Source organism: Tubulanus polymorphus, chromosome 4 (genome assembly GCF_964204645.1).
Source record: "Tubulanus polymorphus chromosome 4, tnTubPoly1.2, whole genome shotgun sequence".
Classification (NCBI taxonomy): Eukaryota; Metazoa; Nemertea; class Palaeonemertea; order Tubulaniformes; family Tubulanidae; genus Tubulanus; species Tubulanus polymorphus.
In genome coordinates this window covers 18810749-18838160 of record NC_134028.1, presented here as the reverse complement: position 1 = coordinate 18838160, position 27412 = coordinate 18810749, and the positions used below count along the sequence as shown (strand labels likewise).

The window sequence follows — 27412 nt, the reverse complement described above, 5'->3', positions numbered from 1 at the left end:
GTCTATAGTGAAATTATCCTCGAATGTCATTACGGAACATCAAAGTAACTAAGCAACTTCCCTGGTCGAAACATGTCTGTTTCCTTCACTCATTAAAAAAGCAGTTCGAGGTTGGGTTTATTACGCTAAAAAGTGAAGTTTACGAACGATGCGTATTTTAGTTCGAACCCTGGGCTGGAAGATGTGGTTCAAATTATAGCGGTCGGCAACTTGTACTTGAGTTAATCCCCATCGAACGGATACCTTGGAGCAGCTTAAAATAGATCTATTTCCATGATTTCGATTCGTTTAGTAAAATGCGGTGCGATAGGGGTTTTGTAGCTTTCAAACGGGTGTTCGTTCGCTCATTCTCAAATTCCCTATGACATCAGCTATTTTTCAAAGTTAGATTTGAAATTGTTAGAATGACTCGTACATGGCACGTTGCCTCGCACTCTGATGTTTTTTTTTAAATCACCGTCTACCTTCTTTAAAGATACGTTACCATGGTCACTAGTTAGTGGGTAGATCTATCGATTACCATGGTAACGAATCCAGGATCAGTGTAGGTAATTGGGGTCGCACGATGATGCGAAATCTTTTCATCTCGGAGAAAAAACGTATATATGTGAAATAATATATCAGATCGTGATTTTGTCAAGCTTACGTTGGCTTTCCGTTACAATATCGTTTGACATGTTTATTTTCATCTTTCAGTTGTAATGGAAAAGAATTTGTCCGATCGAAAACACTACCTTCTATACCAGTTTATAACCACCTGAAACCGGAAGAGACGCCCAACCATGGACAGGATAAACAAAGGACCAGTACCCCGAGTCCTGAACCTACTTTAAGGAGGAATAATTCACCAAGTCCTAATCAAACTCATAAGAAAAATCAAGGTAAATGTTTAAATATTATTGAAGTCTTTAGTGTCACCTTATTATAAAACATTGACTTGTATCGATATTGAATTCACCAATTCCTAATCAAACTCATAAGAAAAATCAAGGTATATGATTCTTATTCATGGGGATCTTTTGTGCCACCTTACATTCATTTTTATCGATATTAAAAGGACATTTCTTTTGCTATAGATGTATTGCCTCAGCCGATAAGACGTAAAACCAGTAGAGCTCGTAGTTTTAGTGCCGACAGACGGCCTGCCATTAAATCCAAGGCGAAAGGTAAGCGAACGCCAGGTCAATAGTATATATTCTCTACGTCGTTCATTGGCTGGCAAGGATGAGGCAGCATCATATACAGGCTCGGTTAACACGCTAGTGCATTTGGGTTTTTTGGACACGATGTATATATAAGGTGGGCCCTAAAAGCTGAGTGATGTTTCGATGAAAAAAGTTTTGTGTGAATCGTGTAAAAATGAAAGTCTGTTAACATGAAATATTGTCAGTAAAACGTTGCTCCGCACTGAACATCCGTTCTCATATTACTCTCAAAGCTACAGACATCATGCTATTCTCAGATCAATTTTCTAAATAAAAACGATTGGTACGAGATTTTCTTCACGTCGCCGATCGATACGAATGATCGGTTGGTATTGCTGGCACGAATCCAGCGTCTGTCTGTACCCCGTACTATAGAGATAGATGATCCTCGGCGTAGTGTAGTACTGGTTATAAACACAATCAGTTACTTCACCCGATAGAACTTAAGTGCAACAACGCAGGCGGCCACCTTCAACAACTGATCTTCTCAATTCGTTCCTATTCTCCTGAGCCAATCAGTGTCAGTCGGGAATGTGACAACAATTCTCAATAATTAGCAGTTTTCGTTAGAATAGGATTATGATTATATTCTCGCGATTTCGCTCTCCATGCCTGTTCGATCGCAATAGAACACGAGGGTGGCTCATCGCCGGAAAATCACCGTATTCAGATGTACATATTTACTTAAATTCTATATTTTAAAATGTTGTCCCGGCATACAGTCACTAAGCCATGAATGAATTACAAAGGTATTAATGGTTTAAGATTAGCAAAAGGCCACTGGGAGGTCTCCGTATTGGCTAGCTACGAGATTATACACACAATACGCTTGCATGATCGTTTTTTGATCATTTCGCTGAGCTATATACGTACATGTGTCATTTGATATAGTTTGTATGTTAGGACGTTAAGGTCCCCGCTGAAATAGTTTGGAATATCTCCGGAGTTTGTTTTGGCGGTCACTATGTTTTGTTATCTCCTGTTGCGCAGTTATATAGTATAAGTTTATGCTATATTTTACTAACTTGTCTGTGGATTAAAATGAAATTAGTTGACTTGGATGGAATTTGAATCGGCAGCTGAAATAGGTGATGTTTGCTACGTAAAGCGTCTGCCACCACGTGCACAAAATCACGTAAACCCCGAGACAAATTTATTGTTTTAACAATTTCTCGGGGAAGAAGTCAGCTGCAGAGTCGCTACAGTTTTAGGTTCACCGAATTCTGAGAACTCTTTCAACAATGCATAGTTTCAGCGTCTATGGGGCGCACGTTGATGCTGGACTGTGGGTACATACGTTCGTATAGTTTCCCGATCAACAAGTAGGATACTAATCACATAATCCATGACTTATGATGATATTACCTTTTTACATATATCTTATAGCGTATATTTGTTCTATTTTATTATAAGACTATCATACCAGGCAATCACAGGAAATTATTTACGACGAATAAAAAGGGAAAAAAGACTGAATACCAAGTTCTATATGTGAGGTGAATTGGAAGCCCGGTATAGATCTATGTATACAATGCCAGTTCCTATAGATCGGAATAGTCGGATATACTCAATATAACTACTAATTAAGTGGAAGTCATACAGACATTTTCATTTCTCTGCTGGAAATATCTTAGCAATTTCAGAGAAACATCGACTTGTATCAAGCTGATGTCATTGTGATTTTGACGGTCGACATTGTCGGTGGCTCGCAGTAGAGCTAAAGAGAAAGATTATGTGGGATATCCTTTCAAATAAGAAAATCACAAGTTGGCTACTGAGAAGTGATTACGGTTTCATTATTCGTTCTCGTGTTCACTTATCAATAATCAAACTGACTGATTAGTTCACAAACATTTCTTCGCTGAAAATACTTCACCGCCTTACAAGACAGCGGTGCCGTGTGTTTTTTAAACGAGTTGCTTTGTACAGCGATGTTTCTGAGGAGACGTGACAAAGTTGAATACATAAATGAGGCATTGTTGACTTCTTCGGATGAAAACGAAACGAAAAACGAACGAAGCAATGCAACACCGTCTCGCATTCGTCTTGGCAATCCGCGTAAGTTAATATCATTATAATCCTTAATATATACATATATCATAAGGAAAGCAGTTAGGGAAACTTTGGGAAACTTCCAACCTGCTTTCGAATGTTAATGTCAATTTCAGGTCACAAGATATGAAGTTATGTTGAAATCGTTTCGTGAATATTTACAAGTCTCTTAGTGTTCTTTGTCTTGAAATATAATAGAACTGTCAAGATGTCTTTTAATGGATTGTTTGATTTAAACGGCAAAGATTCTCCATGTAGCACGAAAATACACCAGCCCGATATATATTATATATATATATATATATATATATATATATATATATATATATATATATATATATATATATATATATATATATATATATATATATATATATATATATATATATATATATATATATATATATATATATATATATATATATATATATATATATATCACGAAATGAGATAAGATTGTGATGCGAACGTAACCGGTTATTTCTTGGGTTCAATAATGATTAAAACAGTCATAGATGTGTTATAACACTACTTAATAGCTATGACTTATTCGGTCTCTTTTTACGTCACTATGGCAGCGCATCAACAATCGAGGCAGCCGCCATTTATCAGATTTATACGACGGGAATCGTGAATACATAGAGTTTTCGAGTAATCATTTGACTACTCCAAGATAGAAGGAACAGAGGGAGAGGGAAACGAGCGGAGAGAACAATTTGTCTTTTGCGCAGAGCTACAGTACTGGATAATTCTGAGGCCAGTTCCAAACCGGTTCAGATGTACATGTCTAGTTCATTGCATTATTTCTCTGCAAATGAGATTTTTATCGACACTGCCCTGTTCCGTGTGTCACAAACAACACGATGTTATGACATCATCACGTTATGTTTCTTTGGGGAACGGATATATGAATAGTTTATTGATAAGATGCTATATTTAGCTAACGTCGGATAACACGAGTTGTTTTTTTATACAGCTCAGTCAATCTGACGATCACTGAATAAGATATGATTCCATGTTCAAATGCGGAAATAATCAACGATAGATACGAACGTGGCTTTGCTGCGTGAATGTTTAGGTTACACCCAGAATATAGTTTGTGAAGTCGTTGGGTTAATCTCCGCATAGGTGTAGTACATTATTATGTCACTCCAGAGCCTGAAACGTGGACAAAATGACGTCCAGCTTTTGACAAGCCGGCAAAAGATTATAAATTACAGTTACAGAAAAGGAAATATATAAGTCATGTTGCTCGTAAAGACGATTCATAAACGACTCACTCCAAGGAAAGATAAGAATTGGTTAATGGCAAAATCATCGAATACTTAATGAATCATCGAGCAATGTTTTTGGTTTCAGCGGGTTCATAGTTTTTTATACGATATTACACGGAAAAAAGTCCCTGGAAAAACGGTCTAAGTTATAAAGCAGGAAAAATGTCTCCACAATAGAATTTGCCGATGAAATTAACGGTTTAAGATTAACAGAACCTGAGGAGTCTACCGTAATAAGGAAGTGATGCAGACGCTTCCTTGAATTTGAAGTTTCCCCTATGAAATTCCTTGAAAACTTATATCCAGGAATGAAAATTGTTGATTATATTTCGCGAAAATGCTCATTATCTGTCTTTGTAAGTTTAGTTAAGAGTATGACAATTATTAACCGGCTTTACGTCAAGTCCGGGATACTCGCCACAATACCTCCGCCCAAAATCCATCCAACCTGAATACCCTCATGTGTGCCCAAAATACATCTACCCAGAATTTCAGAATATACTATAATTCTATTATTTAGATGTATAATGTACCACCAACATCGACTATTATACATATATAGAATCATATATAATGTATTACGGTATAATACGGTACAATTTCTAGTGAATCCGGTTCACGTGTTGTTGGAAATTACCTGTATAATCATTCCTCTTTGATTTGGACAAACAACGAGATATGGATTTATTTATAGAATATTAATTAGTTAATCTTATGTCTTTAATCTAATACTAGATTTATCTGGAAACACTATAGGAAACAATTCAATATTTAGATTTTAGAATATTTAATTAGTCGTACAGAATATTGATTATTTTGGGCGGAGGTATTATGACCCGGATTCGTCAAGTCCATAATGATATTGATTGGATTTTTAACCAATTTTATCCGGGGATATTTAGTCAGCCCCCCAGAACCCTCAAAAACTCTCCAATTCCAAATTTTCATTTTGCAGGTATAAAAACCCTCAAATTCTGAAATTCAAACCTTGTCCGTCCCTCTTATTCTGATAAGAGCTATTCTTTGATTAAGGATTCTTGGTATATCATGTAGTGCAGTGAGTGAATATGTTATTTATTGAATGTATACATTTTCTAATGTAATCACATTAATCGCTTTCTTTGATTAATGATAATGATAATACATATTCGTCAAAGTAATTAATAATGACAATCTTACATTCATTTTACAGTTGGCGTTTTTCCATTAAATATACCTATACATATCTTTTAAATAATCTAAGTAACCCTAAGAAGCAATTTCCGTCTCTTGTAGAAGGAATATTCCAATACGCTTTATGAGATTGTTGGATGTTGTTGATTGCTGTGTACACACTGGTTTTGCAGTGCTAAGTTATTATCAAATTAGTTTTGACAATGGTCATAATTATGCTGTAATTATCATCCCTTAGATGTTCAGACCCCTAAATGTACAGGCTAATTTTCTTAATTATCGTGAAGAGCTTATTTAAGTGCAATTCATCAACCATCTCACGAATTTAAATGGAATGTCCCTGTGAGTTTGCTGAGGAAATTCGAATAAAAAACTAAAAATCAATCCATGGACTCTGGTTAATAAGGTCAAAAGCCCCTTTTTAATCAAAATATTTAATCAAAACTTTCAAAAGGTTTCTGGGGTGGGGTTTCACCCCCTCCGATTGTTTGCGGCTGTGGCGCTCGCATGACCACGTCGATCAGAAATCGGCGAGAGGCCACACTTGAGCATTAGATTTTTAATCCAGGCTCCAAAACGCAAATCGAGGCACACCAGCAATGGTGGTCGTTCGGGGAACTGTTGCTTTTGTAACGAGGGGTGTTGTACAGCGTTGTTTCACGCGTGAGTTGAATTTGTGTGGCTGTAGCGTTTTGTCGTTCAGTACTGTTTAGCATCATTATCAGGTGAACATCGTCGCTGCGCTCTTCGCCCGGTGAACACTATTTCTTCAAATCTGTTCATTACAATATTTGGCTCATGGCTGATAGCAGACTGTAAACATATTTGGATACCGACTTGAGAAAGAAATGCCTTTATCGGTTATCGGAAAATTACAGGATATATTATCAACGAGTCCAGTAAATCGTCCTGCTCTGATCAATGGAAAAGGTAATTACGTAGCTAGCACAGTATTCTATAAATTTGATATTGGCATATGTATGCCTTTTCAAAAATCTTTCCCAAAATGACTCAAGTAATTCAGCTGATCTAATAACGTATCATGGTCCAAAACGGATTCGCGTGTGCATCGGTTGGTGATCCGTTCGATGACCACTTACGTTTTGTCCATCATGTTAACACTAGTCTACGTAGGTTGTCTGGTAATTATTGGTCGCACAGGTGGTCAATGATAAAATCCGTCCAAGTGTTCGTATTTACGTAAACATATACCGACGCAGGATGCAATGACGTCAACTGATTAATTAATTGTACGTTGCCAATGCTACACGTCACCTCTTTTTCCGTCATATGGCTTCGACCCGGTCAGCACGAAATGAAACCAATGTTTCGTCATTGAATACATTTGACTCATTATCGACCTATGATATAAATATTCAAGAATAGGGATGGAAAGGGTATTTCCTAATTGAATTTTGCGTTCTTTTATTCGTAGTGTAATTTCTTGTTTTTGTCGAATACATAGGTAAACCTCTCCTGAGTTACTGATGCGGTTTGAATCGGGTTATTAAAAACTACAGTTCGTATAGCCCACTTCGGGGAAGCCTTGAGGGCGATTGGATTCTCTTCTCGTCCGTCGCCCGTCCATCTGTAAATCATCCTGGAATGTTTGGAAGACGCTATATGGATTGTCTTGATATTTTAGTACATGTGACCATAGACGCACCTGCATCCTAAACATTGACCCGAAGAACAAAAGATGGCCGATCAACGGCCTGCGACAAAATTAACATTATTTGCACATTTTTGAAGTTTTCACGGGAGACATTAACGACGCTTTGGTCATTGTCTTGAGATTGGTATGAGTATCATTACTATAAAAACTGGGTCGATCTGAACCAAGATGACTGTCTCATGAGACGGTCATCCTAAGGCCGTGCATGGCCTTATTTGTGCAAGTAAGGAAAGGTTGTAGGATCTGGAGTCCTCGTCTTATTACTTTGATAATTGAGTATTATTTGGGTATACCATGGACGTATAAACTACGTAGTCTATACGTCATGGGTATACTAACTTTGGGAAGACGCCTTTGTGGCGGATTTAGCCTACCGCACTTGCCACTAATGCGGTAGTCAACATTTTTCCTCTAACAACATTTAATTTATTTCATGGATGGATTTGACTTAGCTGATTCCTTGGAAAAAAGTACCCATATTAAAACAGGATTTTTCTCTTCCAAAACCCAGGAAATGTCATCTCAGCCCTTTAAATTTTTCAAAATTTTCTGGGGGAGGACCCCAGATCCCCCCGTAGGCACGTCGTGACTTCGGCACTCGTATTGCACATGTCGTGCCTTCGGCACTCGGTTGCCGAAATGCGGTAGTCATATTATGCCCCTGGATCCGCCACTGGATTAACATATCAGACGGGCTCTTGATTAGGCGATTGTTACGCAATCATCGTCCATAAGTTTCTTAAGTTATCGTTCATATCTGGTGCTTACTCTCGTCTTCAGATTGTTTCTTACTGGGATTTTATGATGGAGATATAGTAGCAAGTCAAGATTCAGTCGGTGTTTCGTTCAATTGATATTTGCATGCTATGAATGAATCATTTTTTTCTGAGAAAAGTATAGCAGCTACTGTAACAAGGCAGATTTGGTTTAGGGAAACCTGCTGTTTAGTCTTCAACGAACGGAAATCTAGCTGGTCGTATAGAAGTACGATCATAGTCTTCAAGTAGTCTGAACCGGGGTGATTAGACGCGTCCCACCCATAACGCACTTTTCCCTCTAACTGAACGTTTGATCGATCGATTATTCGAAAACAGTATCATACACTCAGAAATTCTATTCTTAGAATTGTTAACTAAATCTACATTATATGACACACCATTAAGCTGAAATAGCATCGTTTATCTTCATTCTATACTTCCTCTTTCTTCAGAGAGTAACCTCATGTTTTTTATCAGAAAGAGATAGCCATTCTCCTTCTTTCCAAAGAAACACATCGGTATGCTCACGATTTGTTCTCATACACGTAAGATCTTCTAGTACAAAATTAAGGAATGAATAACAGTTTAGACATTAAACCTGCTTTGACGCAAAAGAAAGCTTGTACAAAAAAGCACTCATAGAAAAGAAAGAAAATGAAATAAGGAGAAAAACTGAATAAGAAAAGACGACATGCTTTTCTTGAAACGAATGTACTTTTTAAATGTTTTACATCTTCCGAATTTATTCTGAAATTGGGGCCTAGAACTTGTTACTTTTACTGAAAAGGTTTTAACTATTTGGAATATGTTTCAAGATGCATAAAGATATTTTTGATATGTATTTTTTTGTATTATTTTTGGTATTCTTTTTGGTATCATCCACTTGAAAATAGTATCCTAGTGATATCCTGTTTGTTGATGGATTGATGGCATACAGGTTAATTTTGTGAGTGTGCATAGGTTTTTATTGATTGGACGTCAACGCGTGTTTTATTTTGCAGCTATTTCTGATTAAATGATAATAATAGTAATGTGTTTTAAATGAACGATGTGTTAGTATTAATCCCATAGTCACGTAGCTCATCTAGTCTACAGGAAATATCACGCGCATGAAGTTGTGTGGAAGCACAAAATATTGTGTTCTCAGTTCTTTGGGTGATTGAGATAGCTTTGGCTAGATTTTGAAGGAGACGCCGATTTTGAAAAAAAAACCCACCGGGATACAACCAAGAACGACTGTCAGAGATACGAATCTGACTTTCGTGCACGCTCATCTCTAATCAGTAATCAGTACTCTTGTCCCCATTTCTGATCTTTTGCCATTTTGATCTTTTGATCTCGACTAAGCATTCGGTCGTTGAATGCGTGTTTCTTTTAAATACTGTTGTCCACCATAGATTAGAAGTATTAATAGGCTAAATGAGTAGTAGATAGATAGCGCACGGAAGAAGTCCTAGAGGGACATGGCGGATTGACTCATTTCAATCCCCGTTTGATATGTGTCGTCCCTTTTGATTTTCCATTGGTTCTTTCGATTCAAATTTCACTTGGATTTGGAGAATGAACTAATTGTTGATCAAAATAATATTTGTATACGTTATATTATGTAGTTATATTATAACAGTCAGGAGGCTTATAGCCTATAGCCTTGCCGAATTGTCCTTCTTCGATCAGTTATCGATATAGATTTCAGCCAGTTTATGGATCTAAGTTTCTTTGAACGTATCCTTACTATTTAGTCACGCTCCATCACGTGACGTGACTAACCACCTTTCTATTAATAATCAGTAACTGACGAGAATAGCCCCAACAGTCGGAGTCGATGCTATCTAAAGCTAGAATAAATAACATGTTACTATAAATAGAACTAATCTTACTAAATCGATCTCTTGATGGAGTCATCAGCATATAACAGGCACTCAGCGTTATGGGGGCTGAGCGAGACCGAAAGAGAACCAATTAACTACCGACGTAAAATCCCATAAACACCCAGTTCTAATACCACACGATACTACAAATGATGCATCTGCTACAGTAACGAGCTCCCTAGGCTACTTCGGGAGAAGGCTGAGACAGTTGTAAGAATCTGGAATCCAGGGTGATGGAAATACAGCCGCGAACAACCCTTCTTTTAAGCTGGGAGGTTCTCTCGCAACACCAAAGGCATCACGGAGTGTTAGATTTGGAAATTGGACCATGAAGGTTTCTATACAGGAGTTTATAGCCTATTTGAAATTAGCCAATAGGGAGCTCTTGGTTTAATTGGTTTTAAGGCCGTCTATTGTTGAGAACGGGGACTGATTTGAATTATGGATGAAAGGAAATATTGGCATGTGTGACAATCACAGGTGTGATGACTCCTTCCTGCCCTTTGACTGATATACATCATTACATGCGGTTGTAAGGCCTATAGCTAAACCTTGCACATTTTGTTGAAATTGTTCGCAAAATTCAGATGTTGCAATTCATACGCCATGAGCAAAAGGGAATATAATAGAGAACGAGAATCTTTGGATTATAAATCGAAACGGGCGTGTTATCATCATTTATCAGTAATCAATCCACAACGTGGATTAGATAGTATTTTACAAACGATGTGGATGTCTGAGATACAAGGTATGAATTTCTTGACCCTGAGCTCACGGGGTAGGTGAACAGGGACCGAAACCCTTGGGAAATTGGCGGTGGAGCAAATGACCTTCGTTTTGATGGCTTCAGTTTTTTACTGGGTTTTTTTCGATAATGTGAATACTTAATGATACTTAACATCATGTAAATACATTGTAGGTTCAGCATGGATGTTAGATGATGAGGAAGATGGTATCCCACCCGAGGTCAGCACAAGTCCCAGTAAAACGAACCCTCTGTATTATACAACGCCTCCGAGCACAGTAAGTATGGGGTGTATATACATCTAATGTAAAACAAAGAGCTATTTATTTCATTCGCCGACGTTATTTCTATTTTATCTCCATATCGATTTCAAACTCATGTCGCGAATCTATTTATAAAGAAATATTGTCATTGCCATGTCAACATGGTCTATATTTAGCTCACTGTAACATCGATGACATCGTTCTGTCTCATAGATCCATTTGTCGTTAAAACGCCGACATTTTTTCTTTTTTGCCTTCGTGTAGAATTTGGTTGCCATGACGACAGATCTAGAAAGACGGTAAGACGTTTTTGATTATTTGGCAGGATTTTTGTTGCACTGATGGAATCAGCAGCAGTGTCTGTTCACTATATCTGTGTGGACACATGTAAATGCAAACTAGTTCTAATTCTGCTGATAAGTTATAATCAGAGATCTCGAAGATATACCGAACAGATAAAATGTGTCTATATGACGGCCTATGCCAATTGTCAGGTGACAACTGACATGACAGCCAACTGACAACATATGACAGATAGCGACAATCGCCGCGGAAACATCAAAAACTAATTAATTGCAGCTTGGCAAATTTGGTGTAAATAATCGGATCTGTGAACCGAGTTTAGGTGTTTCAAAAAGCTTTTTTGAGAGTTACACCAAAACCATTTCATTTTGTAGAAAGCTCAGAAATCAACTATTGTTTCATGGTATAAACGTTTCATTGAGTTTGATTCAGTATGCAATAATAAAAATGTAAATACATTTTTTTCTAAGATCATCTTCATGGACGCCGCGTGCAACAACTCTTAGCGATCATAATGTCGGGTTGGTGAATTGAAATTTCCATTTTTCTTGAATTATTATTTCAAGTATCAAACAGGTTGGCATCTCTTAGTTAGAAATACATTTCTTTGTGCGAATCGAAAGTTCGGGGTAAAAATTACTATGAAATATTAACCCATCCACACATAGGAAATTGTTATATTTTCATACAGATTTAGATATACAACAACAGGAGTAAGATATCGACAAAGGGCGTTGGTGTCAGGCTACAGAAACTATTAGTCATTGCGTCACGTAGACTATGCATTACACTATAAGCCAGTTTTTATCAACAATGTAAATATATGTGTATCTATATACATATCGGCTGATATAACTCGCATTAGGTAAACCATGGACTTGAAAAGAATCCATAGGTAGGCTGGATGGATGTTGTTCTGACACAGTATGCCACCACGGGCAGGCTGACACACTGACAGATTGTTACGAGTGGCGATACCCATTGTTTAGGCGACACACGCACGTCGTAACTGAAAACTTGACTCAGTTTTTATCGGATTCATGCCCAAGCGTATAAACAGTCTCGACGCTTATGGCTTCAATTCATAAAATACACGGGGCTTTGTGTTCTATTAGCATTGGCATTGCTCGTGGGGTGACTACGCGGAACAATATTCTTCATTGGGAATCTTTCAATTGTATCTAAGCATTATTTGTTTATCAGTGTAAAGTATCAGTGTGTCTCAATCCGTGTCATTGAAATAAACCCGATATTATAGGTAAGTGTTTTGTCAAGGGAAAGAGTGTGAAACTTCTTTTTTAAATCACGAATTTACTGACGTTGCCCGCTGTTATTCTACATCAACATGTATGTGTGAAACAAATTAATGATATATATTATCATTCTGTAGAACTGCTATTTATAGATATATAAATTATTCAGGAAATATGGGATTATGATATAATTTGAAATTCAAGAACTAAAGTTCACATTTTTTAGGATGTGTGTTGATTCTTATAGATTCGTTTTTGGAAAATTATATTTTCTGAAATAATAGATTCCCTGTATGCCTGCGTGTATTTTTTTCTCGGCTTCTAGATCCTCAGCAATTTAATTTCATGATTTCTCATGTATATGATCACAGACTGCAATCGAAGAATAGAATTCCGAATTATTTAGGCCCTATGAATTTTACTTAGAAACTCTCATTTTCATCGACGAGAGCGATACCTCGGACACTTTCCCTTAGTGGCTGGATTCAGGTTCGAATCCCTGCCAATGGAATCTAGAGGGAAATTAAGCCCTGTATGCCTGCGTGTATTTTTTTCTCGGCTTCTAGGTCCTCAGCAATTTCATTTCATAATTTCTCATGTATATGATCAGACGATCAATGACCTACGTAGCTGCGTCAGATCACCAAAGCACCATCATCCAGTACATCAATAATGCACTCAGACAAGCGCGATCGGCAGCTATTTATAGTAACATGAATCAGACTGTTTCTAAAAGCAGTATCTCTGATGATTAGAACATATATTTACAGGTGGTTGCAGTGATCGGTCTGTGCTACGCACTTTCTGCACTCTAAACTTATATTAGTAAACGTAAATCAAACTCAAAAGCGTTTTCTGGAATATTTAAAGTGTATGGATATTATTGCTGTCAGAATGCTCATTGACAGGTATATACGACTGAGAGAAGCCATTGTCAGGAGTGAAATTGAATATTCTCTTGATCGGAAGGCCAAAAGTTATTTTCTTGTAGTGTGAAATTCAGTAGCTGTCCTCCTGTAGTACGAGTTAAAGTTTTTCAATTCTAAGTCTTTTTAAGCAATGTGGCTCACGATTTTATCATGGCAACTCGGAAGGGCCATTGTATATTGTTCTATGCTTGTTGACATGTGTAAGGTGTTTGGCAGATTGGAGTGAAATGATTTGTTCATAGTTTACAAATGCATAGGCTATAAACATTGGGAATATTGTGTATGCAGGTCGCTGTTGCAAAATCGGGTAGGCCTTCCAAATGTTTGACCTCTTAATCTGTTTTCAGGGGAAGTTTAAACGTGGGTCGCGGCGGTTTTTCTCGGATCGCAAGACGCCTGAGTCAGAAGGAACGTAAACCCCGAGATCTCAATGACGTTGACAAACGCGCGTCATTGCGAGCAAGATCGGTTAGCCTTGATTGGTAAGTATTTTACTATACCTCATATTAAGGCTTCGTTAGCACTTATATTAAGGCTTCGTTAGTACTGGTAGTATCGTTTAGTTTAATATTCTCACTCTGGTCAATTGTCTACGTGTCTCAAATGTTATTACTAAAACGCTTTTCGCCACTGATTATAACAACAGGGTGGGCACTTTCCGCCCATTTACAAATCCCTTAGTTTTTCCTGATTTTTCCATGTGACTACACACAATTCCACAATTCCAGAAACACGTTGTCAATTCCCTTTCCAGGTTTTCTTTGTGAAATTTGTAAAAACGTAGAGAGTTTTCCCGTTCTAGATTTTTCTGATTCCTTGAGTTTGCCAGGTCAGTGGCCACCCTGAACAAGGTACCAGTGACACAAAGGCAGCTTGGATGTTGGTGGCTTGTTTTATTTTGATTTGAAATGATCTGAAAGTCAAAATATATTACATTCTTTGATGAAAAAAAGTATATACTCGATGAGTCCACAACGAAATAATAATAAATAGATTTCAAATCCCAGAAGATTAGAAAGGAATATTATATAATTATATTACTTTTTGAAATATGGGAACTGCAATGATAATGTTCAGATTCATGTAAGAATATCGTTGGCAAGTGGTATGAGAGCGAAGCGACTCGTTCAGCTTGGATTGTCTGTAATTAGTTTCGAAACAAACGTTCTCAATTAATGCAACATGTATTATAAACAATGTGCCATGCGCAATCACTGCGTGTGACCAATATCAACCTCATTAGCAATTAACCTCAATTAGAACCCTGGTGTCTGATTGTTATGACAGTTATGTTTGAATAAGATAGATAGATAATAGATAGATGATATGTCAACTGTTCACAATAACAGTGTGTTTAGATATTGGGAAGATCATGATTAGTCTCGGGATGTGCTAGGGGTCGAGTCAACATTCTATCTCTATTAGCCGTTTAGACCTAACATGGGAAGATGGAGTAGACCTTTGAGAGCAGGTGAGAAAGTAACTTTGGAGTATTATATGATACTAGCAAAGAATTTTCTGTAAATGAAATTAATGGTAAAAGATTTCCCAATTCTCAATCGGTCCCACCACGAGTAAGGCGGTGCTGTAAATCAGTTTCTGGGACAGTTTTTCAGAAGTACATTGAATAAGGTTAACTATTGGTTTGTTTTTTTTCTAATCGCCTAAGAACTGACTTGAATGTGCCATCATTTTAATGACCGTACATTGAAACTTAGTACCCTGTGTTGACGTGCGTACATGTGTAGACGACGGTCGCAATCTATAAAATAACCGATCTTTACTTATAACATCAGAGGAGAATTTATCACGCCCCAAAAATTTGATTTTAAGTAAAATCGTATTTATCCTGGCAAAATCAAATTTGATTTGGTCTTATTTTTGAAATTAACACTGTATCAAATGATATTTCAAAAACCAGGGCGATATTTTCTTGTCAGCCGTTCTGAACTAGTCGTCAAATTCATCCTGTTGTGCAAATCTGATTTCATTAGATTACACGTGACCAGCAAATCATTATTATGAAAATCAAATCTAATTGAGTAGATAAATTCACCTCAGGTCAATTGAGGGTATATAGTAGAAGATTGGTTAGTGCATGTCGTGTATATTACTGTATACTATGTGTTGCGTTTTAGGAATAATCCAGAGAATGCATGCTCAGTTAAATCATCATCGTCATCTTCCTTGCCATCTGTATCTATGTGCCCAGCATCCTCTAATTATCACAGGTTTGTGCGTTTTCTTATCTTTCGTAATCACTTAGCGTCATAAACATAATTGTCCTATATGAATGTTTCAATGTACACGTATCTGTACTTTCTGTGAGTGTGTGAAAATATTGTTTGTTCATGCTGAGATGGGCTTATTATAATGGGTTGCTTTTCTCTGAAAATTCTATTTCTAAATATTCCTCAAAGAGTGTAGGCAAATTTCGAAAATTTCTTTCGGGAAAGTCCCGTCCATGCCTTTCATTACAATTCAAGAGTAGATCCATCAACCCTCGACAGGGATCCGACCTGATGGCATCACTAGATTCGGCCACAGCACGAAACTGGCGCTCCACTAGTCCGAGTGCGCAGACGCCAAAACTTGCGGTGCCAATCAGATTGCCTGCTGAATAATCGCTGAAGCAAATTTCACGCATAAGGAAAACTCGGGCTGGAGTCAAACCTGATTTCTGGCTCATAATGACATCATCAAGCTGCGCACTTAGTCTAACCAGGCAGGGCTTCGGGCCGTGCTATAGTCTCGATGCCATCAGGTTTGAATCCCTACCTGGAAGGATGGAGTGGATCTCTAGCTAGAATTTTAAAATGTTATGAGGCCGGCAACTGACAGAAATAAGGGGTTTGAAAATCTACATACATTTTCATACACGTTAGTCAAATGTCTTCAATGAACTTGTTCGTTTTAATTGGGCTTTTTCAGAAGGGCATTCACCCAAGATAAGGTTGGGTTCGAACCCCAAACTTACCCCTAGATATCTGCTGCCAGATTGTTGACCCAAGCATGTTGTAACTTATGCTTTCAATACGTTCATCTAAATAGAATCATACAGTGCATTGTATATTATAATCTAATTTCATACCCGGTGTAAGGTATCAATATCACGGAATAAGGTTTTAAATGATAAGTGTGTTTACCAAATCTACGATTCAACATTCAAGGAGTGAAATCCGGTGATTCGGGGATTTCGAATAAATTTTCAATTGGCGGTCATTTAACAATCAACATACACAATCGAACAATCCATAATTCTGGTTCGACACCATTGTCATGGCTGTTCATAAACACACTGCGTGACTTATTATTGCATTTCAGCATTTCACCCTCGAGCAAACATCCAGGTCTAGCAACATTACCTCCCAAAAATGTTATCAGTTAAAGTTAATGAATGATTTATCTTATAAGTTGGGTTACACATTTTCTGGGACACCCATTTATGATATCTCCGCTCCGTGAGAAATGGAAAACGACGAGCTTTGTTTGAAGCAAAATAGAAGGTCGTGCTAGACGTATCCATGTAATTCAGCCTCACTCTCAGTCTATGAAATCATAGGGATTGTTGTGTATCATGATTCATAAATTCACCAAAATTTGATTTGAAAGCTCTATTATGCTTCTTATATAATTTCTAGTGGAGACAGCCGTCGAGTGAGTCTACTTAATACGCTTAATCAGCCGAATCACGCTAATCAAGTTGGTGGGGGTTCGTTGCAAACATCTCCGAACATGCAGAGTAAACTGAAAGCTTTACCTATTGGTAAAAGGAAAGGAAGTGCTGATGACGCAGCAGCCAATCAGAAAACGGACAAACGACGTACTGACAAACGATTAACTGCGGATTTACAAGGTATGGTCATCGTCTAGGTACATGTATATATTGTGTGATACTGTAGAGAAGAGTAGAAGAACTTGGAGAATCGGTCATACATGTAGGGGTTTTGTAAGCTCTATCTTTTTCAAGAAGTTTAATTTGGGTACACGGTTTGGTTGCTATTAATTCTCTTCTCTCAGAAACTTAACTAGAAAAAATTAGAAAAACTGATAACCTATTTACAGCTTGATTGCTTTTTATAGTGGGAATTGGGCCTATCGCCCAGTTTCAAAGTTTTGGCTCTTATATCGTTTTGATTTTTCTTCACTTATTTATTTCTTGATTTATTCACTTAAACATGAATGGATTTGAGAAAGAATCCTTTTCATGAGACTGGACCCTAGACTCGGTTTTCAAATTATGGTGCTTATTGAAAATAACCAAATGAGACTTCTAGCCTTGATTTTTTCATTAATGAACTTATTTCAGCGCTGTTTGATGCTGTAGAACATCAAGATCTAGAACAAGTTCAAATTTTACTGGGGAATAACATAGAAATAAACAGGTAAGGTACCAGGTAACCCCATCAGTACCGCATCGGGTATGATATGAATATATTTTTATCGTCAGAAATATGGTTGGTTAAACTGGCGATTGAGAGAAATAAAATAACCGATAGGGAACTCAGTGTTATGCGCAAGATGCAGAACTACAGAAAAAATACTAAATTGTGTCATCCTCTCACTTCCTACGGGGAGGGGATGTGAAACATTTCCGCTTTATGGAGGAAGATTTGTGAAATATCATCACGTTTAATCTTTTTTGATAAGTAGCCAGTTAGTTGAGGTGTCATCACCTCAAATTAAGGGGGACTTAAGTTGCGATTGATATTGGGATTGACAAACATGTCTTGTATATTTCAGTTTGAATAGTGACGATTTCACATTACTGGATATCGCATCGATGACAAATAATATACCTATAGCTAAACTACTACTGCGACACGGAGCCAAATATAACCCAAAATGTAAGTACTGACTTCTCAGACTTCTGGGACCTATATGTACCTGATTGAAATGGAATCAGTTCTACAGTTGTGTGCTAAGATGAGGTTATTTTTCAACCTCTTTATCCAAATCCTGTGGAACTTGGTCCTAAGCCCTTTTTACCAAATAGAACAACGGAATTGAATCTTAAGGTTTTTGGGGTTACGTAGTATCTACGGACATAGGTATATGTATCATAAATACCAGTACCGGTATCCATTAACAATTGATTCATTTTTTTCAGTTATAAATATGGAAGTTCGTGCTCAGCATATTACTACTTTGACGAATGAAGCGGCGAAACGAACGATCGAATTGACATCAGTTGTAATCAATGCTGCCACGGGTAGAGGCAATAATATCTCCACGAGCCAACAGAAGGTGAGTCTAGGCTTTCTTACTACTGCTTTAAAACTGTTTTATAACTGCCATAATTATCCCAAGAGTACGTCACTCGATGAATCAAATAATCGTATTTCACACTGATGTAAAGATTTCTCTGAAAATGCCAAGCAATTTACATTTGTATATACTAAGTGTAACTTTTAGACTTCATCTATTTGTTGGTTGAAACAAATCTTACCTTATTCCTGTATTAATTTCCTATTGAGAGGATATAACTTGTGTTTCATGCATTACCCCACTTCCCTTTGCCGGCTGTACGTCCTAGCTACTTTGTATGATTAAATCATCTACACACTTACTCTAATGGCTTTTAGTTTAAAATCCTCATCGCGATTTCTTACATTATCATAGAAATTCTATACTACCCATGAGAATGACATGTTTTATCATGTTCTTTTGGTATAAAATTCAGGAAAATGAGCGACAGTTGAGTATTTGGGAATTCAAACATCGATTGCTGAAGCGCATGAAAGCTGGATTCGAACATACAAGTAAGTAAAAAGCTTCCAACCCTACGAATGACGTATGTGTGTCTGATTCAATTAGAACATTGAAATGACGTTTAAATCCTGTACTGATTATCACATTCTATATTTGTATAAGTTAAATTTCTACTCGCACAACACTTAATGATAATACGACGAAGGTGTACATACACAGCAGATGCATCCTTGCAATATGCTTAAAAACGGATCTGATCAATCAATTTTGGAAGCAGATTCTTGTGTGGCACCGATACGACGAATATCCGACAGCCTAAGCCCCATTATGAATATGTTGATGGGTTTTTCATGGTCTAATTCTGATGTTGTTTCAGAACCACCAGATAAAGTCAACAATGTAGTTCTATCAGTGGTGAATAATTCTTCATTGATGGTGACATTTTCCAAACCTGACAACTGCAATGGTGCCTGTATTACGCGGTATAAAGGTAAGCTTTCATGAAATGAATCAAGTATTTGATGAAGTGTTAATATCGAAAATTATTCAGTGTATTGTTGGAGTGAGTGAGTAAGTGTGTATTTAGTGAACCAAATGGGTTGAATGAATATTCTGCGATTTGTTTCATATTGTTGATTCGTGTGATGAAAAAGCATCATTTTTTATAGATAGCCATCACTTACATTTTTCAGTTGAATGGAGTAATCATGAAGATTTCTCTGAAATTGCTGGTGAATTAGCAATTGAAGACTCGTTCCAGAATAACTGTACAATTGATGGCTTAAAACAAGGTTCTGCGTATTATGTCAGAATGGCTGCTTTGAATATTAAAGGTTTTAGCGAATATGTATGTTCGTGTCCCCCTTTTGCTGTGCCATCAAGTTGGAGGGATGTCGACCAAATTTTACCTCGATTGCACGGCAAACTCGCTTCACTAAGCAATTTATTTCATGATATAAAAGATGCTCGGCCAGCTGATGCTTCAGAATTAAAGGATACCGGACTTGCGTCTGGCCCTGATACTTCGCCAGCTCACCAGAAAAAACCAAATCACATGAAAAAGAGCTTCAAAAATCTCTTCACCGGAAATCCGAAATTCCAAAAATTGCTCAAAAGGTAACAGTAACGTTTTAATACAAATACGTTATCGGGGTATATGTATATTCATGTTAGACATGCATTGTTGCTTTTTTCAGAGGTGTCTATTTATCTGTGCTATTTTACAATGAAGATAGAATTTTGGTTACAGCAGAAGAAAATCTTCCGATAATTGAAGTTGACGATAATTATTCCGGTCTCAATCCATATAATGACCTTCACTGGATGTTGAAAGTAAGGACCGGTACCATACATTTTGTGAATAACGATAACGTTTTCATTACGTGCGAAAGAGAGTTATTGGTACTTTCATATTTTTGTGTTATTTTATCTTCGAATTCAGAGTTGAATTTTCAAGTTTATTTCATTTCCTCTAGGTTGCATGCACGTGGGATGATGTCAAAAGCTTGCGTCAGGATATGGATAAAAGTTCAAGTTCTAATACGGTGCATTTCCGTAGTAAACTATTACAGTCAGCCGCACAATTTCAGAATGCGCTAGGCATACAGGATCTCGGACAATTTTTCTACCGCCCAACGAAAGATTCGAATGGGAGCATTTTATTGACTGTGATAAATCACGTGAAGGACTCGAAAATGGTGAATCCAACATGGGGTAAATGGATATCTTTGACGAAACTTTATAAAAAATTACCAACGTCAGCCTCGACAGATTGTCTATCAGCAATTGAACGAACAACTGCTTGCATAACAGTAAGTGTTAGTTACAGAATCAACTTAAAACTTCAATGAGTCAGCAATGTTCACTAAGAACCTCAATACCACAGACCAGGGGCGTCACTATGACTTTTTAAAGGGGGAGGAGTCAGAATTAATACAAGCGGTAATGCCATATTTTGCACTGTATCAGCCGAAACGAGCATTTCTGAATCCTTGAAATTGCATGTCCACTTCTGAAATTCTTGATGGCGCGTTTTCTGAACCATTCACGAAAACTATTTATGGAATTTCTGGAGTGCGAAAAAAAGTTTTGAACAAAAAAAAAAAACAGATGTGGCTACGGACGCCTAAGCCAATGATTGATGATTAACGAGGACTTGCTCAGAATCATCGATTATCTATACCTTGTATTATTAAGTTGCCAAAAATACCGAAGTGACACACATAAAAAAGCGTCAAAATAATCCACGAATGTATGGTATTTCTATCATAGCGATTTTACGTCAAATAAAAGGTTTACGGTCCCAAAATGATGCTATCATTTCTATAGTATCGCTCTACAAAGCAAATACCCTGTGACAGGGTACGGGTATGTGTATTTGTTTGAATCAGAATTGAATTCTATTTGTAGGAAATGATCGACTATCATAAATGTAGCAAGAAAACACTGATGAAAGGGCTCTATTTGGGTTACTTGAAATTACAAAGTACAGTCGATTTGATCAAAGTTTTGGTGCCACAGGAGTCACCAAATATGTTGCCGAACGTGAAAATACGGGATAATTCTAATGTATCGAAGTAAGTCGCTGATATAAACAGAATATTTAACCGGTAGCAATTTTATGACACTAAGCGTACACACAACAGATATTATTGTGCAAAAACCTGAAGCGTGATTTTGGTTCTGTAGAATTATCTTTGCACAAACAATTTATCATAATAGGTGATATTGCATCTACATGGAGCTATTGGTTCAGTATGATTAGAAATACTGTTAATTGATAGAAATCCCACTATGAAACTTTAAGATGTATATAATTTTTTATTTTAAACTTATTGAACCGAGACCAGCTGTTGTACGGCTATAAAATATCATGTTTTTTTCTTGTTCATGCATGATTATCTAATGTTAATTACTATCTGTTTAGGGAAGAATGGGAATTGCTGCAACATCTATGCGTAAAAGATATCCAGAAAGGATTACCGAGTAATGCTCAACTTGATTTCCAAGAACAATTAATATCGTCATGCCATCGATTGTTGAGTAAACTTGGCATCAGTGATGACGAAGCGATCAGTCATCGAATGTATGACGTTGAGGTGATTGAATTATCGAGTGAATGTTCGTTTGTAATATTATTACCACCGGTTGAATCTGTGTGTTCAGTACCGTGTTACTCGGAGGATTTCTGTGGTCAACATGGATCTATTGCTCTACCTGTGCAAGTCTTTGAGATAGGTAAGTGTCAAATTATTCCATATCTGGAAAATTGGCCCCAGTTGATTGGTCCGTAGGACAACTGGTCCTACGTTTTTTACCCATTTTGGACTTAATTTCCAGCTGGCTAATGCGTTCACTCTTCGTCGGTCATCTGTGGACAGAATCTAGGTATTGTGGGAAGTTTTCGATACGCTTTGATGTACAATTGCGAAGTTGTTGGTTATGACATGTTCTACGATTGTGACGAGTTTCAAAGTCATTGATCTCTACATGTATGTTAACCAGGGGCATTGAATTGTCAGATTGGCAAGCATTTCTGACCACTTTCTAAATTGGGAACGGTATCCCGAACCCCTAGTTACATTGCTAATCTTGTCTGACAAAAGAGCTTTACTTAGAGCTTTACTAGATCTTAATCGGTTTTTATTGCATGTGAAACTCATTGCCGAAATGTTCTGATCACTTTCTCAGCTAAATCTGATTTATTACAATTTTTGTCTTTTTCAGTGCACATGAGCGCATATGAGAATGAGTTTATTAGTCGATACTCACGATTATCATCAATTTTAGAGATGGATATGCATTTATCACAACAGGCTCTAAGGGAGGTACGTACATTTCCCATTGAAGTGATATGGGACTTATTCGCTCAGTCAACTGAAGTCAGGAGTAATAACGCCTAATTCACATTTCACCGACCATTTTGCTCTAAACGGTTCATTCATATCTAAGTGTATCTAAAGGCCCCCCGCACCCAAGCGAATTTTGCGTACGCATTTAGCGCTGCGCAAAATGCGTACGCATTTGGTAGGGTCTGAAACACGGCCCCGGCCCGGCCGCGGCCACACGTCTGAAACACGGTCCCGATTTATCATATGTTTCAAATGCATCAGTTTTTGAGTAATGACGCATGCGCATTGACGACGAATGAAACGCAAATAGCGCTGAGTTGCCCGCACACGAGAGCGCAGTTGGCGCTGCGTCAAAAATATCAATCATGATAGATATTTGGCGAACGACAAAATGCGCTCGAAAAGGCCCCCCCCCGCACACGAGCCGAAAACTGCGTACGCAAATGGCACAGCGCAGTTTTCGGCTCGTGTGCGGGGCTATTAGCGCTATTTGCGTTTCATTCGTCGTCAATGCGCATGCGTCATTACTCAAAAACTGATGATAGCGGCTAGTGTGCTAGAAAAACACTGATTTATGACATGAATATCACACTGTCTTTATGATATGGGATTACTTAAATTATCAAAATCACAAAGTTTCCCCTTGCAAGACTTTTAATGCCGATGTAGATGTAATAAGAACAGAAAATCTGTATATTCAAATAGATTTGACAAGGGCAATAAAAAGTCACGAGTAAATGGTGCAGATATGCAGTAAATATGGTGTATAACGCATACATGCTTACCACAGCTCCCTTTGCTGAGCGTAGTTTTCGGCTCGTGTGCGGGCGCCGTATTTCTGCGCTAAATGCGTACGCAAAATGCGCTCGTGTGCGGAGCCTTTTTTAGACTGCGTGTTTACGGCCGATTCTCTATCAAGGATGTACGGCCTATGAAATAAGTATGTAAACATTCGTTTACCGCCATATTCGTTATAGTACGGTGGCTGGTGTTATAGCAAGCTTATACCTAATCCCTGGGAATATCTTTTAATCTTTATTTGCCTTGATTGAATTTTTGGGTGGGCTAAGTTGAGCTAAAATACTTGTGTACTTATATATCACTAATATCAGCCCCTTCTGTATATCATTCTGTTTTTTTTTCTACAATTTCAGGCATTTTCTGATGAAGAGATTGCTGATGCGAAGGATCGTTTGGAAAAATTATCAAATTGTCAAAGTCGTTTAGAGGGGATCTGGAAGGGAATGAGATGGACTATGGACATAATCTCGTATGGTCGAGATAAAAACATTCGCGGCGGAATACCACTTGGAGTGCTCTACGCGCCTCCCGCTACTCCTGACCATTCTCCCGAAATGTACCGTCGGGATATTGACATTGTTACATCGAGCGCCAGTGATTTAGGATACCATAGTGATCGTAATTCAGCCGATTTTAACATGGACGGACATAGTATAAATTCAAAAGAGAACAGTATCAACAGTGATATAGAAGCCATAGAAAATATCGGCGATACTAGTGTCACGAGCGGTTACAGTTCACATAGTATGACAGACGATAGTTCGTCGCTGTATAGCAGTAAGGACAGTTCATCTAGTTTACTGAGCGCGAGCAGCATTAGTAGTAATGCTACCGCCAGTGTTAGTCGCTCTATACCGGGAGTACTACGCATTTACGCAGCTTATGATACGGGATTAAGCAAAACGACAAGCGTAAAACTGCACGTGACTCCGCGTACGACGTCGCGGGAAGTGGTCGAATTAGTCGTACAGCAGTTGAACCGAGCCATTCGTGTGAAAAATGTGAATGCTCCATATTACAGCGATGAACAGTTGGATGAGTTTTGTCTAGTCGCTGTAATTGGAGCGCGAGAACGTGTTTTAAGAGATGATTATCAGCCTTTACAATTACAGAATCCATGGACTAAAGGACGTTTGTACGTGCGGTTAAAAACAAATATTCTTGCAGCGCTTGAACAAGGTCAGGGTACAGCGGTTTGAATTTACAACGTTTTTTTCTGAACAAAATTCAAGTGAAACTGGTGTTACACGGTGACAATACTCTAATGCTAAACTTTCGTACGGCACACATACCAAGTGCCATACCATGTTCAAGGTGCCTAGAGTTAACCTCTTATCCAGTGATCAAGGAATTGAACCGCGGTTTAGAGGTTTTACGAAACTGATCAAAGTTGATGCTGTGGTGTAAATTCGAGCTCAGTGAGGTTACAAAGTTTAACCTTCAAGAGGTCAGGGTAATTTAATCTGTGATTGAAATGACATTGTGATCCACTGAGCAATCTCATGTCATGTTTCACCGATTGTAATAAAAGCATTCAATAATAATACCGTCTTCCATATCATAGTCTCTGAGCTTTTTGCGAACAAACAGGGTCAAACATTGTTGAAATTAAATAATAGCTGTATCCAAGTACACTAATATGTCAGTATGTGTTTAATGAAATTACGTGTATGTTTTATGTTACGACCGTAGCACTTGGCGTCTTGACACGGTTCGTGAGACCTAACCACAGGCCCGTGCCGAGCATTATTTTAAGGGGCCGTTCTTTTTCAAGAAAAAGGGGACTTTTTACCGATAAAAAGGCCTATTTCCGCACCTAGAATATGAAGTTCCCAGCTACCTGATTGAATCATTTTAGAATGGATCGCTTTCATTTTCCGAAATCCCCCTAATCCCCACTCGGTAACGGCCTGAAACAGGTAGAGCTGTTGAGAAATCAGTCTGCATTTATCTATTCTTTGTTTGAAAGTAGATTTACCAAATTTCAGATAAATAAATGTCTAGTGCTATCATATGCAGTCAAGCCTTACATTAAAGTCCTAATACGAGTTACGGAGAAGTGGTTGCTCATTATAGCTCTCGAGACTTGTATGAATAAATAATCTGCATAATTAACAGTAGAAATATATTTTCATTAATTTTATGAAAACAGGATCTCAGACCATGGAACCTTTGGTCCTCTAGTTCAGTATCCATTAATTTACATGTATATATTAGAACTTGGGCTAAAAATTGATACCTTGTTTCTCCGCTCTGCTGAGCTTAAAAGTTGGCTCGGCCGGCCGCCTATCTACTATATACATTACTTATTTTAAATCGTGACCAATTTTACCATAACAGACCAGGCCGCTATAGAAATGAACTGTTTACAAATTTTATCATACATGTATTTTACAAAAATGACCCGGCCGCTGCGTAGAAACAAGGTATAATTTTTGTTTAGCCTTCAGTGTTACAGTACACCTTGCCTAACGTCGATTGGAAATCAGAAAAATTATTTTGTTTTTGTTCGAATTGGCCATGGTGAGTAAGGCGAGGTTAACTGTACAATTTTATGGTTTGATTTGACTGACATTCCCAGCTGCCATAGATGATTGGTGATACCTTCATAATTCGGATTTCACTGATTTTGTATTAGAAAAAAATAATTTAAGCTTGACTGTATTATCATCACACACTTTTTCAAGTGTAGAATTGATCATTTTTGCGATCATCGGCCACCTTACATAATTATTGCGAACCCTGGCAAGTACACATGTAAGTAAAATGTGATATTGAAAACTATGATGTGATATAATATAATATGTAACTCGACCATTCATAATAAGCAACCGATTTGTACAATAGACTGTGCTATATCATATATGTATGATTATAAGAAAAGAACATTGGAATCTATAGCAACTCATTTTTACTCAGTTAAAGAAGTAAGTTGACTGCCATATCACTTGTTTGTGTTAAAAACTATAGTTACCAATGTTTTTGATATACTCAATTGTGAAAAGTTATAATAAAAGGAATACTTGTTGTGAAAAGCATTATTTTGTGATTTTTTTTATTTATTTCCCTGGCAAAAAAAAACGAACTCTCAGGTTATTCTCTCAAAAGCGGGAGACAATTCTGTTTATGTAAAACCAAGAAGACCCCTACGCCTGGTATGGATTGTATATGATGCACGCACCTAAGGCAACAAAAATGATACCTTGTTTCTCATTTTCGATATCCCTGGAAATGACCTGGCAGGTAACATGAACTTTTGGAAATATTGACACGGCATGCAACATTTCTATTTTTTTCATGGCATTCACTAACACCAGACCGAGGAATCATTACTTCATGTACTCTCACTGAATGAAAACATTGTCAAAAATGTCTCTAGCAACATGCGGGTTTCTGTGAAACATGGGGTAGCGGGTTGGGCCCCAAGTACATGGGGCCCCATCTGGGTTACCATCATATATATTAAAGCGAGGTGTTTTGATATCAGATATTGACGCCGATGAACGTGGATCTATTTGTATCAATTGATTTAGAAGAGCCGGCTAAAAAA

The 27412-nt window shown here is 37.6% G+C and overlaps 1 protein-coding gene across 4 annotated transcripts; it reads left to right on the top strand.

The window, feature by feature from the left end:
- Nucleotides 1-972: 972 nt before the first annotated feature.
- LOC141903814 (ankyrin repeat and fibronectin type-III domain-containing protein 1-like) lies at nt 973-26877 on the top strand. 4 transcript variants are annotated; one of them, XM_074792141.1, is made up of 19 exons: nt 973-991; nt 1077-1166; nt 10925-11028; nt 11278-11312; nt 13846-13980; nt 15637-15729; nt 17140-17354; nt 17808-17883; nt 18242-18345; nt 18609-18745; nt 19182-19260; nt 19587-19700; nt 19903-20326; nt 20407-20542; nt 20686-21021; nt 21620-21786; nt 22137-22447; nt 22937-23037; nt 24216-26877. In XM_074792141.1, exons 3-19 carry the CDS (start codon nt 10936-10938, stop codon nt 25059-25061), a joined length of 3402 nt encoding a protein of 1133 aa, XP_074648242.1. In that variant the 5' UTR covers nt 973-991; nt 1077-1166; nt 10925-10935; the 3' UTR covers nt 25062-26877. The 4 variants fall into 4 exon arrangements, with proteins under 4 accessions (XP_074648242.1, XP_074648245.1, XP_074648243.1 ...); XM_074792144.1 differs by lacking the exons at nt 973-991; nt 1077-1166 and adding an exon at nt 3205-3263; XM_074792142.1 differs by lacking the exons at nt 973-991; nt 1077-1166 and adding an exon at nt 10132-10339.
- The last annotated feature ends 535 nt before the right edge of the window (nt 26878-27412 follow it).

What these genes read in the sequence shown, in the direction of transcription:
- LOC141903814 (XM_074792141.1), top strand. Translation starts at nt 10,936, where the DNA reads ATGTTAGATGATGAGGAAGATGGTATCCCACCCGAGGTCAGCACAAGT. An exon ending in ATTAACTGCGGATTTACAAG is followed by an intron (nt 17,355 to 17,807) that starts GTATGGTCATCG and finishes AACTTATTTCAG; the next exon opens with CGCTGTTTGATGCTGTAGAA. An exon ending in GATAATTCTAATGTATCGAA is followed by an intron (nt 21,787 to 22,136) that starts GTAAGTCGCTGA and finishes CTATCTGTTTAG; the next exon opens with GGAAGAATGGGAATTGCTGC.